Genomic DNA, 15,197 nt, shown 5'->3' on the forward strand with positions numbered 1-15,197 from the left:
TTGTAGTAGCTAAGGTCTGTTGGGCATTTCCTATTAAGTCAAGCCTGTTTTTAACTCTTCTGGGCCCCTCAAAAGCCCTGTGCTAGAATCTATTATTTTTCCCTTTGAAATAGGTGAGAGGAACAGAGTAGAGAGTGAGAAGTGTGAACTTTGCCAATGCTTAAACTAATTGCGAACCAGTATCTGAACTGAGACTTCAAGAGTGACAGTCCACCATTGCATGTCAGCAATAATTATACTCATGAGGAGGGTGGAGTGGACTTTAAAAACTGACATCAAGATATAAAGACAGTGGAGAAAAGTGTAAATACCACTTAGTGATGGTTCTGTTTAGATGTTAAGATATTAACTTCATGTGCAAGTATATATACATACTTGCATGAATATTTTACAGGTGCATAAAATGGGCGGATCAGTATCTGATTCCAGACATATGTCCTGGGGAAGTAAATGAACAAAGGAGTCACAAGTACAGGCTTCCATAGTATTCTCTGGCCATAAGCAGTATATATTTGTACCAAATGAATCTTTTATGTGCGAATGTATTCTTAAGACCTTTGCACTTTAAAAGTATTGAAAATGCTATGGATGTTGTTCCATGGTACAATGCTTGCATAGTGTGTACAAAGTCCTGAGGTTGACCCCCAGTATCATAAGAAGGAAAACAAAAATGTTGATAAGACAATCTAAGGGAAACATATACTTATTAACAGCAGTGTGTAAAGCAGATGCTTGCCCCGAGGGTGTAAATGCTAAAATATGTCTGTTGTGAGGAGACATGTGCATTCATATAGGTCTGTAGAATTTTAAACTTTTAAGGAATTTTAGAAATTTTCTAATATGTAGCTGTCAAGACAGGTTCTTTTATATACAGATTGCTAATAATGGAAACTAGATTAGAACATAGGTTTTTTTGACTCTCTGATATAGTATTACTTGTTAGATCTTAACAGAACATACAGATTTTCCTACAGTAATCTGAATTTCAAGACTTCCTATTCTTCTGCATGGATACCATTAGTTATCTATAAATAACTTACTCCTGGAGGGCCCTGGGATTCCAGATCCAGGCTGTCATACTTGGTACTCTCAATATACAGCATCTTCCAGGAAGTGTAACTTGGGAATATGAGCTGTTTGCTTCTCTGTGTAGCTTTAACTTGGAATTGTTTTGCTTGTAGCTAGAACTAAACATTGTATCTAAAATTCTTATATGTGACCTATTCTATAAGTGTAACTCAGTAGAACATGAAATACAAGATTTGTAAGAAATGTAATAAAAACATTTATGAAATTAAAAATATGCAGGAAACATGCTCAGTGAAGAATATATGTGTATATATAAGGTTTTAAAAATAATGAATAAGTGTGTTTTATTTTTCACTAAATAGTAATTCACCAAAAAGTGGCTTATAATAAGTTGATATAACTCTTAAGTCTCAGTTTTGGTGAGTGGCTTTGTCTGTTCATTATCAGGATGTGATTGCCAGTTCTGACCTAGTGATTGGTCTTCAGATGTCCCTGGAAGAACTCTACACACAGAGCCTCCTGCAGGGACGGCAGGCCGCCTCTCCTCCCACAGACATGAGCATGGCGGCGCCTTCTGGTTTGGCCATCAGTGACTACACACCTGCAAACGCTGTTGAACAAAACTATGAATGCGCAAACACAGGGGCATGGACTCACTCACAGTTACCAAGTGGCCTGCGCACCACAGAGCTTGCTTCTGCACCGCCTGCTGTAGCTCAAAAGGTATCCTGCAGCTAGCTCCTGGTGGTGTGACTAGGCAGGTGATGGGGGAGGGGAGAGAGAAGAATTACATCCCCAGTCTCTTCTACTTTGGGATGAGTGCTTGTGTGACTCTGCGGTGACCTATGAACTCGATTGATTGTGGGTTCTTGCTAAAGCACAGCTCATGGGGAACGTGTGTAATGTCGAAATGGCCACTCCAAAGTCTAATCTTCTTTTCATGTGACTGTCTTTTTTCTTTCTTTTGGGGTTCCGAGTATTTAACTGAACAGAGCTCTCTGACTTCTGATGCTGAGTCTGTCCCTCTGCAAAGTATGTCCCAAGAAGCTTTTGAGAGGACAGTTACTATAGCAAAAGGCAGCTCTAGTCTGGGTAAGTTGCTCCTCAGACCGCAAGAGGACAGTGGATTTCAACATCATTTTTATCTGTACAGAGTGAATGATAAAAATGTTCTTGCTTCTTTTTATGTGCTTGTTATTTTTCCTGACATGGGAACAGGTTTGTTTGTTTCATACTAGCTTACATCCCTTATTCTCTTATTTCCAAGTATTCAAAAAAATCTCATTTGCATTCAAGTAAGTTATATGAATTGTGTGTGTGTGTGTGTGTGTGTGTGTGTGTGTGTGTGTGTGTGTGTGTGTGTGTGTGAAGTAGCAAATCAGAAAAGGAATTCTTAGAAAATGAGAAGTCAGCAATTGGAATTCTAAGTTCTTTGAGAAAGTAAGTTATTACTTTCTTTGAATATTGCTAGTTATGCAAGAGTCAGATTGTATTTAATTTCTTTCATTCACCGATAGAAATACTAACGACTGCCAGGTGTTGCCACTACCAAAATATAAATGCAGTTTATTCATAGTCTACGTTTGTGCCTGGAAGACCTCTACACACACAACCTCCTGTGGAGATAGTCCTCTGTCACTCCTAACAGGCTTTGGCTGCTTCATAATCACAACACCTTCTAAATGGGCCCAGACTTCTTGAGAAGCTGAATCCCTGGTGAGAGTAGACAGAGCTGAGGGGACAGAGCACACCTGTACCTGCATCGAGAGGCAGCTATTCTGTTGTTGGGACCGATGGAGGACCATCCATCAGAACCTCGAATGCCCAAATGTAGCCCAATTGTTAGCTCACATCTGACACTGTCTTCCTGCAGTGGCCAGTCATCAAGCATCCTTTGAACAGGTATCCCACGACTGTGACTGGTTTCTGTTGAAACTTAAGACTCAGAAGTGATATTCCCAAAACCTCCGCAGACTCCTAGATTTTGTTCCGTTTGATGGTAACTGGATACCTACCAATACCAGCTGATAGGAGAACTGTAGAATAAGATGTGTATTGCTTTACTACATATAATTGCATATGAAAAATGATAAAAAAGAAAATGAAAAAAACTGCATGAGTCACACAATTCTATTTACCTTATTTATGAGATACACATTTGTTATATAGGATATGTACAACATATCAAACTGGTCTATGGCATATAAATATCATTATATATGTTACATATTCATATTAATGTGTATATTATTTAATATATTCATATTACATATGCAATAAAGCATATATATTAAATTCACTGATTGGCTTTGGCTCTGGGATCTTCCTCAACTCTCAGTGATCTTAAGATAAGTTTTGCAGACATCTATTTAGCTCTGACTGCTGCCCAGCAGAGCATCTGGAGCCAGGTGGTTCTGTGCACACTTTCTAGGATGTTGCTAAGAATTCTCAGCAAGTTCTATACCTCATATTTTGGGTTGTGGCAAATGTAAGATTCCCCATTCTTGTAGCAGATTTACAGCTGCTGTGTATTGTGGGTCTCTGAGAAATGATAATGGAATGTAGCATGGTGACTTTTACAGAAATGTAGACGCCTTGTTACTATCAAATACTCATGACAGAGGAACCTCATTTAGAAAACTCTACGGAAATGTATTTACCCCACCACTGAACAGTTGCTCTTCTCTTATCTCGGGCTCACTGCACAGAGACCCTCAGTGTAACTCCTCTTCTCCACACTCAGACGGGTGATGAGTCCCTCCTGATTAAGTCTCAGTGCTGCATGTATGAGTAGCACAGTAGACGTAATGCTTCAGTGCTTTTATAATGTCATATGGCGATTGGCCTCCTGTCTCAGGCTTATGTTTTTGCTCTAGTTATAAGTAAGTGGGCCATACTGTATTGACCTTTGGAAACTATTTCACATGGCATAATGTTTTTAAATCTCAAGTGGCATACATCAGAAATGTCCTTCTTTTTTAGGCTAAAAACTATTTCATTGAAAATAAACACTGCATTTTCTTTACATATCAGCTGATTGACATTTGAACTACTTTCTTGTTAGCATTTAAGTTTTGATGGGAAATGTTATAAGTTAATTAAGATCTTGTTAAAAACCAGTAAGGGCCGGGCGGTGGTGGCGCACGCCTTTAATCCCAGCACTCGGGAGGCAGAGGCAGGCGGATCTTTGTGAGTTCGAGGCCAGCCTGGTCTCCAAAGCGAGTTCCAGGAAAGGCGCAAAGCTACACAGAGAAACCCTGTCTCGAAAAACCAAAAAAAAAAAAAAAAAAAAAAAAAAAACCAGTAAGGATTCAAAGTATCCTTTATCATATCCGGAAATCCATTTAAACTTCAGTTTTAATTAAAATATAAAATATCCCTCAATTGTGAAGAGAGTGGTGTTGATACAGGAGATCACAGCGTATAACCTTATGGCTTGTGCTACAATATTTGCGTGTAAGTGCCGTTCAGTTGTGCTGATATTTATTATTATTATTATTATTGCTTCATTTTCACTCTAAGAATTAGGCTACATACCGACTGTATTTTTTAGAAGTTTAGGCCCTGGTTGTTTGATATCTTGGTACTCAGCAAGGTTCCTCTTACATGTGTGTCCAAGCTTTGGCTCTGTGCAGCTGAGTACAGCCATGATTACAGCCCAAAACAAAATTGTAAAGTTACTTCAACATTGTGAGATACTCTTCCGCAACTTTTAAACTTGAAGGTTTAACTCCTGAGCGTGAGCCTTGTAAATGACATCATGTCACAATATCAAGATTTTGAAAATGCCTCCTAGCTTTTCAGAGTTAAAATTCAAAGCCTATCATGTTGAGAATATTTCTCTTAATATTTCATTTGACAGGAGATTTCAATATTCAGATTTCTACAGTACTAACATATAAAGAAACCATGAAAAAGTCCCATTTAAAAATTTTATAAACATAAATATTAAAGTAATTCAGTATGTATAGCTAAGATTTCATGTGGGAAAGTGTTTCCATGATAACCTAAAGTAACATAAAGCTTGATAAGTCATACCTTAGGAAATCTCAGCAGGTGAGTTCATTCCGGTAGGCATACAGCCACATTTGCTCAGGTTCATAGTCTGCTCTCAGCCTGTCTGAGTTCTGCAGCCTCTCTCTTCCGGATGGTTTACCTCTTTTCCTAGTGACAATGAAAACAAATCCTTAATAAACAACAGGTTTCTGTAAAAACCCTCGCCACCAGTTTCTTTCAATTTCTATGAAACATTTTTGCTGGTGCAGTTTTTAATATTGTCTTTGGAGACAGGCAGCCCTCAAATTCATGGTTGGAATTACAAGCATGTGCCACCATGCCAGTGGGTTATTCTTTAACCGTATTAAACTAAGAGATTAGAATATATAGGTGTGGGGGTGGCCACACCCACTTCAAGTTCTGGTGGGTATACTTAAAGTTCTGATGGGTAACCAAGGGCAATGTCAATATCCTGTCTTGTTTTGGAGACTTCTGGGGTCTCCCTGAGCAATGACTGATAGGAAGGTATCCCATGACTTGCACTGTACTTTTCCTTAATAACTCATATCTTCTGAGACCAGCATTGTCCACCCATACAGGGCACTTCTTTTAGAACTTTGTTTTTAAGTATATTTTGAAATTAGCTTTCTAACTAGTGAGCTCCCATAAGACTTGCTCATATCTGTGGTTTGGGTTAATCCACACACTGCCAGCTCTGTAGCTTTGGATCTAGAGTGCTTGTTTCCTGACATTTGGTGTGTATATGTTTAGAATTGTAATGTCCTCTTGATGGATTGTGTGCTGATTATGAGGTAAACTTTATCTGTTCTGACTAGTTTTGTTTTGAAGTCTATTTTGTTGGATACTGAAATAGTTACACCTGCTTGTTTATTTGGTTATATTTGATTGGAATAACATTCCATCCTTTTATCCAAAAGTGATATAAATATATAGAGGTGAGCTATGTTCTTGAAGGCAGAAGAAAAAACATATTCTACTCCGTTTTCAAATCTAATCCAGTAGTCTGTGCTTTTCCTGGGGGAGTTGAGACTATTAGTATTTAGAGTTGTTATTAAAAGATGAGTTCAAGCCCCAACTTTTCTGTGGCATTTTTTTATGTATCTTTTCATTAACTGACCAAGTATTGTTTGTTTGTTCTTTTTGTCATCTGTAATGTATTTATTCTTCTCTTGAGGTAGAAGTTTTCCTTCCAGCATCCTCTGTAGAGCTTGCTTGGTTAGTGGTCATAAATTCCTTTGTCTATTTTTACCATGGAAAGTTTTTTATTTCTTTCAATTTTAATAGGTAGTTTTCCTGAGTATAATAGTCTGTGTTGGCAGTTGTGGTCTTTCAGAGCTTTAAATGTATGTTTCCAGGTCTTTCTGGCTTTAAATGTTTCTGTCAAGTGATCTGGTGTTATCCTGATATGCCTTTGTAAGTGACTCAACCCTTCTCTCTTGCAGTTTTCAATATTCTTTTTGTCTGTTTTTAGCATTTTAGCTATAAGATTTCCCATAGCCAGGCCTGTGGTGCTGGGATATAAATATTATAGGGAACATATTCAAAAATACTTTTGAAAGATATAATTTGGTATAGTTGGTATTCATATTTAGATTGATAATAAAATATATTTTATTATGAAAATAACCTAACAATGAATTTTTTTACTTTGTCAAAGTTCCTATTTAAAAAAAATCATTATGGTGTGATTTATACCTGTAATTTTAGCACTTGGGAGGCAGAGGCAGGTAAATTGCTGCAAGTTCAAGGTTAGCTTGGTCTGCATAGCAAGTTCCTGGCTAATCAGAGTTGCAGAGTGAAAGCCTGTCTCAACAAACCAACAAAAAGCACCAGGTGTGGTGGCTCTTGCCTTTAATTTCAGCATGCTAATCTGAGTACTTGTGGGGCAAAGGTAGTAAGATCTCTCTGAAGCCAGTTTATTCTACATAGTGAGTTCCAGGTCTACCATAGCTATATAGTGAAACTTTGTCTTAAAATAACAATAATAACAGCAAAAAGGAAATAAAAATCCTTAACTAACAAGAGAAAAAAAGGAACAAGAAAAATACTTAAGGACTGGAGAGATGGCTCAGCGGTTAAGAGCACTGGCTGTTCTTCCAGAGGTCCTGAGTTCAGTTCCCAGCAACCACATGGTGGCTCACAACCATCTGTAATGAGATCTGGTGCCCTTTTCTGGCTTGCATGCAGACAGAGCACTATATACATAATAAATAAATAAATGAATCTTTTAAAGAAAAGAAAAATACTTCTTTATATCTCTTCCTATCTTGTTTATTCATACACTCTTGTTTGAAAAGAAAATATTACCACTTTACTAAAGTGAATTATGTTGTATTTGAAATGTTTTAAATGTAAATTTAGAGGTTTTATGTATGAATAGGGTCCGGATAAGCTGTTAAGGTAAAGTAATTCAAATAGCATATGTTGATGACTGCTTGGAGAAAGCGATGCAGAAACATGAGGATGAACTAGTTGTGTTGGAGCATACTGCAAATCAGCTAAAGGGGAGAAGGGGGAGATAGTAATCGTATATATGAAAGAAGGCAGCTGTGCTGTAGCTGGGACTCCAGAGCCAAGGACTATGTGGTAGAAAGGAAGGACACAAGTTTCAAGGAGAGCAGGTCTCCTGTGTTCTCTGTACTGTACCTGAGAGATATACTGCATCTTAGGAAACTGTTGAAGGGTTTCATGCAGAGGACACATAGGATATGATTTGTCTCTTCTGAATTGTTTTTCTACTCTGAGTATAGTGTATTGGAGGAGACAATATCAGAAAGCAGATGACTAGTTAAGGGGCTGCAAAATTATAAGCAAGAGATGGTGTTGGTTTGATCAGGATTTATTGAGAAATGTAGAAAAGCAACTAGATTCAAGGTAGTATTTAGAGATAGAAATGGTAGGTCTTAAGTATGTGTTAAATCTAGAGAGAGATGTCAGGTAGTAGCTAAAATGATTCCGGGACTGGGGAGATAGTTCAACTGGTGAAACACTTACCAATCAAGTGTGAGGGCCTTAATTGAGATCATCAGAACCCATATTAAAAGCCAGATTGGGTGTTCACAGTTGTAACCCCCGCTATGTTGAGATGAGAGACAAAAATGAACAGGCTCCTGTAGCTTGCTAGCCAGCTAGCCTACTCTACCTGGTGAAGTTCCAGACCAGTGAGGGACTTTGTCTCAATCAAAATATTGAAGATGCCTGAGGATGTCCTCTGACCACCACACACACTCGTACACACATGTATTCATAGGCCCGTACACACGCATACACACACACGCACACACCAATATACATGCAAAAAATGACTCCAGTGTTTCTTTTTGAACAATGAGGAATACTATGATAGGATGGCAATGACTTTTATCAAGAAGGGGAAGACCATAGAAATGAGAAGAAGTGAAAAATTAAAAGTTATACAGCAATACAATGACTTATGATTACATTTTTGTCTTGATATGAAATCCAAGGAATATGTGAAGACAGTATCTAATGCCCACATTGGGACCTGAACAGAGTTAAGAGACAAAAATGGAATGGAAGAGAATTCATTTCTCTTGGTTTGGGTCAATAGACAACATTCAAACAGGGTAGGCTCTGGGGTCAAGACTTTAGCATAGGCTACAGGATGCTGCGAGTTGTTCTGTGTTTTATGTCTAAAGAAACCTATGTAAGATTCAGCACATAGCAGCCACATGCTGTATAGACAGAGATGAATGGGTGAACTAGACATAAGGTAGTAAGCACCATCTTAGGCTATCCATTTGGACTCCTGCCTTTATTATGTTATGTGTAGAAGATGTGAACTGCTGTTAGAAAACCAGTCTGATACCAGACGGTATTTTCTCTAAGAGGGCTTGTGTCTTAAAAAGTGGACCACACCAAATCGTGTGAATTACATTCAGTTTTGTAGTGTAAATTGTTTTAATGTCTTATGTATTAAACATGGAATAAATTACCTTCACACAATTTCACCAGCATGTTGAGTCACTTGAGAATGTTTTACAATGGGCCAGCAAGAGGACTCGGCAGGTCAAAATGCCTGTCATACAAGCTTGATGGCCTAAGTTCCATCCCCAGAAACAATGGCAGAAAAAGAGCAGGGACAAAAAGTTGTCTTCTGGTGTCCACATGTGCACCATGACACACTCCACACATATCACACCAACACAACTACAACTGACAAAGTAAATGAAACACTATTTTTAGAAAAACTTTTTAGTAACTAAGAACATGACTCACATTCTTTTATCTACAAAGCCATAGTGAATGGTAAATTCTAGTGAGTTTGAAAGTCTTGTCTGTGGTCCTTGTCAGCCTTGCTTTCTTCTCACAGGAATGACAGTGAGTGCTGATAAAGATGGCCTGGGAGTGATCGTGCGAAGCATTATTCACGGAGGTGCCATCAGTCGAGATGGCCGGATTGCTGTCGGTGACTGCATCTTGTCCATTAATGAGGAATCAACCATCAATTTAACTAATGCCCAGGCACGAGCCATGTTGAGAAGACATTCTCTAATTGGACCTGACATAAAGTAAGTGTCATCTGGACCCATTTGTCTTGGGAAATTCGTGAATTTCATCTCATTTATAAGAATAATTTTCTCATTGGATGCACAGAATTAGCATGTTCATTTCATGTCAATCACTCCACGCTTTGTTTCTGATTAGTTCTTGATTCTAAATACAGTATAGCTAAGATTGTGATGCTGTTGAATTGTGCTAACAGTGTGGTGTTATGTTTGATTTTGCATTTCTGGTGTTTCTGTAAGAACCCTAGCTGTGAGAGATAGCCCATGTTTCACATGTCTCATAATCTCACACAGTCTCATGGGGAGGCTACAACCCTCAGTATAAAGGAGCATGCACTGCTGAAGTGCTCCATAGGAATCCCAGAAACCAGCCAGTTCTCCAAGTGCCAGGCCTGAAGAGCACAAGGCCTGTCAAGCACAAGTCATGTTCTCGAGCTCTCTTGTGCCCATGGGGATTCACTGATCTGTGTGGTAACTTCTGCTTATAGACCCTGTAGCTTATTTTGCCAGGAAGTGCTTGAAATTTCCTGCAAGTCTATAATGTTCTAAAAACACATCGTGTGTGTGTGTGTGTGTGTGTGTGTGTGTGTGTGTGTGTGTGTGTAGTTTAACTTTTAGCTCATTAGATATTCCTTGAGCCAACATGAAATGCAGCTCAGGGTTTATTGCCATGCCTCACCAATGTGGCTCTCCCGTCTAACATTCATCATTGAATATTCATGTTTATTGTGCAAGGGATCAAAGCATAAATCAGGGCTCAGGGGAAGGCTATTTACCTTAAATGGGTAGTGGTTACTCATGTTGGGGCACCTTGATATAATATTTTACCAATGGCATTCCATTGCAGAATATGCATGGTTACAGCATACTGACCATGTGGTTTCTGCTCTGCCATTCATGAGCAGTAAGCGCATCCCATTGCAAGCAGCTCGTGCTGTCTTAGTAGAAGGGCTGTTACAAGGACAGAACCTTCACTTGTGCTTTCATATTCCACATGCCCTTTTGACTTTACTTTATAGGAGAGCAGATCTTCAGATCATGTGGCTGTTTCTTAGTTATCTTTTAATGAGAAGAGTACAGGAGAACATCATTTTAAAAGTCAGTCTTTGTGCTACACAAATGGAGAAATGTTTCAGGTCATTCCTTACTGCTTGTGGCCAGCCCTTCTTTTTGCCTAAAGGCAAATGATGTAGAGCACATGGAAATGGTTCCTTGTAGGATATTTCATGATGTGTGTGGTATGACATGCAGATGGCCTGGTGATTGAACATTCAGTTCTTGTTCAGTGATGCTTGTGTTGGGTACTCGCAGCATCAGAATCCATACTTGGCACTGGAATTCCCCCTAAAAGACTGTTGAAATTCAAAAGTATCTCAAAGTATAGGTCCTGCATCTAGTTAATTGCAGAGAAGTTTTCAGTTGATTTAAAGTCAAAATGTCTCTTCCCTATTTCTTATGATTTGTATTGTGTCTCTGCTTTTTCCCCTCACTTGAATATCCAGCCAGAAACCTCTAGTCCTCTGAGAGCAGCTGCATTCTTATAACTTTGAAAGACATCTAGAGGACTAACTTCTTAAACATGTTATCACATCTCAGAAGTCAAAACACACTGTGGCATTTACATGTAAAACAGGAAGAAGAAAAATCTGCCATCTTCAGGAATTAACCAGTTAGTATTACACACACACACACACACACACACACACACACACACACACACACACGTCTGTCTTGTACACATACACACTCACTATTCCTCACACACTAGTCAGTCTTTTTCACATAGACACATATCAGTCTTCTTCACACACACAGTCATTCTTACACACACATGTCAGTCTTTTTTACTAATCAGTCTTTCTCTGTTACACACACACATCAGTCTTTCACACAGATATTCAGACTTTCTCTTAGGCACATGCTAATTAGCCTTATGCACACACTTCTTTCTCATACTCATCTGCACCCACACACCAGCGTACTCATAAAATCCCCCAGTTCTTTTTAAAGGCCAACTAATGCTGACTCAGATGACTATAGATGGACGTACTGAGCAAATGGTAGAAATCAGTTCATTCTTCCACAGTCCTTTTGCAGAAACAGAAACGTTTTGTGAATCACACTGAGCAGGGCTGCCGAACAGTGTTCTCTGGGTTTTCTCTGAAGTGTTAGTGGCCCTATCCCTCTTCTGTCACTTCCATTTCATAAAGGAGGGTTTTAGAGCTACTTTGAGGTCACTGTGGCCATTCCCCCAAAGGGAAGCCTGGTTGTTCCTTTATTCTGCATGGAACCATATCACTGCCTTTGGTCAATTAAGTTTTGTAGTCATTGCCTGGCTCTAAGCTCTGTCCAATCAATTTCTCTGTGTTGCTTATTAATGGGGAGTGGTGGAAACTCTAAAAATAAAAAAATCAAAAATTCTGGCTCAGCTACACAACTGATTGGCCTTAGGAAAAGGATTGCTTGTTGAGACAATGCATGCCCTCCCTTCTCTCTCCTTCAGGATAGATAATTATGAAGTTTGTGTGCATTTAGACATGCCTAAGAGATAATTCAAGTTACTGGAGTTCAAGAACAGCCAGTTAAGTTCCAGGCCTCCTTGTTTCCCATGGAAAGCCAGATGTGAATCCTCACCAGAATGCATTCTGTTTCTTTTCACTCTACCTTGCCAGGAGCTCTTACACATTTCTGTAATAATAGCCAGGGTTTTGTGCTAGCAGCAGCTGTTTATAACATCTGCCAGATAATTACTGAGCTGAATCAGAATTCACCTGCCTTAACCCAATGTGTGGGATGAATTCCTGATCAAGGAATAAAAGATTGATTGCAGTTACATTTTTCCATGCTTGTTAATAATCACTGCTATAGACACCAGGAAAGAGCAGATGCTTTTCTGGGGGAGGTGTAGATGAGAGGGAGGTGGAAAGGGGGAAAATATCCAGGAGCACCCACTTTTAACTACATATGTATGCGTCTCACATTCAGCACAAGACATTGACATTTGTTAACACCATTGTAAAAAGATGCCGCGGCGTATGCTTCACATTCTAGATTCTCTGCAGCACCTGCTGACGATCGAGCCCCCTTTTATGTGTGAGTATTGGTGACTCAAAAGCTCATTATGGCTGTGTGTTACAACTTGTCTGTGAAAACCATTTCATGCTTTTGTAACATCCCAGTGCAGGAATAGATCCAGATTAGATTCAGTGTGTGCAGTTTGGCTTTTTCTTCATTTATAAGAACATAAATTCCAGCAGAGCTGTGCAGTTGCTACATTTCCTCATTGCAGTGATGGTTGTGAACTCATTTGGAAATCCGTGTTGCCAGCCACTAAGCTTTCAGACTCCTTTGTGAGGCTGATCCTGTCTGCATGTGCAGGCACAGCCCCCAGATTAGTAGTTGTTATTGCATGTCAGCATCACTAAAATCAAGCCCTTTTTCTTCCACTCCATGTGTAACCAGAGGTTAGGTTACACTGACGCTCTTAACTCAGCTCCCAAATAATCTGTTTCCATGTCTTTCTGCAGCTTGTCATTCAGCTTTGCTGTCTTCGGCTTGTACAGAGGTTTTATGGCTTATGTGATTGGTCATGTGCTGGAACTGCTATGAGTGTGTGCTGTTGCATTGTGGGAAAGCCTGTTCTGGTGGCCTCTGTCAGTGGTGGGCTGAATGACCATGGCAGTGGCTTTCTTTGTTCTTTCTCCTTGCTAACAAAATATCAAACAGGTATTTATAAAGCCTTCATTTAGTACCCTCTGATAGAAATAATTAGCAAACACAGAAGACACGTCATGAGTGTTGCTTGGGGTTTCAAGCTGGCTAATAAAGAAACCAGGCAATGCTTGTTATTAGTATTATTGCTTTCATGCCCTACTTTGCCAATGTATTTTCTCTTGGTTTTAAGAGTTTACTTATATGAGTTCTCCAAAATTTTAGAATTAATATGTTCTCTAAAATCCTGTTGCCTTAGATTGTACATTAATTTTTATATATCAAATACAATAGGGTTTTCCTGATATAAAATATATTGCATGTTTTTGACTCATGGAATTTGAAGAGAAAACAGCAAATCTATTCAGTATTTTTGTAACAACTCAAAGTATTTTATTGTTGTTGTTATTTTTTTTAATAGGTGAATAAATTAAGCTGGGCCACTGAAAGGCAATGCTTTTGCCCTGCCTAAGGAAATTTTCCCAACTGGTGTTTTCTGCTCATAGTTTAGTTCTTGGGGTAGAAATGTCACAAGGAGATTCCCAGGGGCATTGAGTGTTCTTTTGGTGGGCTGACGGTGGTGTAGCAAGCTGTGTTCTGAGAGGATGCTGCCTCACTGTCAGTGGTGGCGTTTAGCTTATTTCTACAGCATAAAAGAGGACATACTTATGGTTGAGGGTTTGGAGGTTCAGCCGTGTTGTCTCACCTCAGAGCACCTCAAACCCACCAGACTGAACTTCGGCAACATGAAAGAGGGCATGTCTTTATGGTATCATCAATGTGCTTGAAATATATCCTCCTAACTCCAAAGTAGTAAATCAGTGCAATTTTTATTTTCTTACAGTATAAAAAATAGTCCTTATATCTTTACCTTCCAGGGCCAGGATCTTTTGGACTCCTCATAATGGATATATTAATTGCTTCAAGAGTTTTTGTTATTTCTATATTGAGCATGTTAATACATACTCTTTTTTCTTAGTTGCATAAGCATGTCTGCCCTACTGATATCAGGTACAGTATTTCTCTAAGTAGGCATTAATTGAAGGCTCTTGACCAACTTACTTACACATTTTGTCAGTGTTGTAACTAGCTGCACAGAATAGCAGTGTATTCGAACCTTGCAGTGTTGGTTGCTAAGGCCATTGCTGTATTCTGATTCCGAATCCAGTGCAACATTGTCCACATGAGGAGTACTCAGTTGTAGCTAGAGTTTTCCTGCCTGGCCCACAGTCAGGACAAATCTCTCTCACCTGCCAGTCCCACAGCCGCTCAGACCCGACCAAGAAAACACAGAGACTTATATTGCTTACAAACTGTATGGCCGTGGCAGGCTTCTTGCTAACTGTTCTTACAGCTTAAATTAATCCATTTCTGTAAATCTCTAACTTGCCACGTGGCTCGTGGCTTACCAGCATCTTCACATGCTGTTTATCGCAGCTCAGCCTTCCACTTCCCAGCTTTATTCTCCTCCTTGTCCCGCCTATACTTCTTGCCTAGCCAATGGCCAATCAGTGATTTATTTATTGACCAATCAGTAACACATTTGCCATACAGACCATCCCACAGCACTCAGTTGCTCCTTGTTGGATTTCCTAGTTTACTTTCAAGTGTAAACAGTTGAATTTCTTCCAGGAAAAAAGATAAAAAGAAGTTTCTACACATTAATGAATCCTTCTTTAACTTAAGTATGTTAGCTTCAGGCTTCAGGTTTTCAAGGTCATAAATTAATAGAGCTCACTCAATCACTGATTATGCCAATTAATGTCCATAATTAACTTATTATAAACAACAATAAATTCTAGATATTTAGTGCTTAATAAAGTAAACCTAATTTATTTCTGCTAGGGAATCTATCTTATGACAAAAATAATATTAATATGGATATTTATTTACATACTTATTTATTTTGCG

The 15,197-nt window shown here is 39.0% G+C and overlaps 1 protein-coding gene across 16 annotated transcripts in view; it reads left to right on the top strand.

Moving 5' to 3' along the window:
• The window catches only part of Mpdz (multiple PDZ domain crumbs cell polarity complex component), a 175,362-nt gene that overhangs the window by 98,481 nt on the left and 61,684 nt on the right, over positions 1-15,197 (top strand). For 7 of the 16 annotated variants that reach the window (XM_052714983.1, XM_052714988.1, XM_052714996.1 and 4 more), the window contains 4 exons: positions 1,477-1,751; positions 1,997-2,121; positions 9,380-9,578; positions 12,627-12,668. In XM_052714983.1, coding sequence (XP_052570943.1) covers positions 1,477-1,751; positions 1,997-2,121; positions 9,380-9,578; positions 12,627-12,668 — 641 coding nt within the window. Of the gene's footprint in view, positions 1-1,476; positions 1,753-1,996; positions 2,122-9,379; positions 9,579-12,626; positions 12,669-15,197 lie in introns of all 16 variants that reach the window. The other 9 variants (XM_052714987.1, XM_052714991.1, XM_052714997.1 and 6 more) reach the window with 4 other exon arrangements.

This window comes from Peromyscus californicus, unplaced genomic scaffold, assembly GCF_007827085.1.
Source record: "Peromyscus californicus insignis strain IS unplaced genomic scaffold, ASM782708v3 Scaffold_5__1_contigs__length_169319896, whole genome shotgun sequence".
Classification (NCBI taxonomy): Eukaryota; Metazoa; Chordata; class Mammalia; order Rodentia; family Cricetidae; genus Peromyscus; species Peromyscus californicus.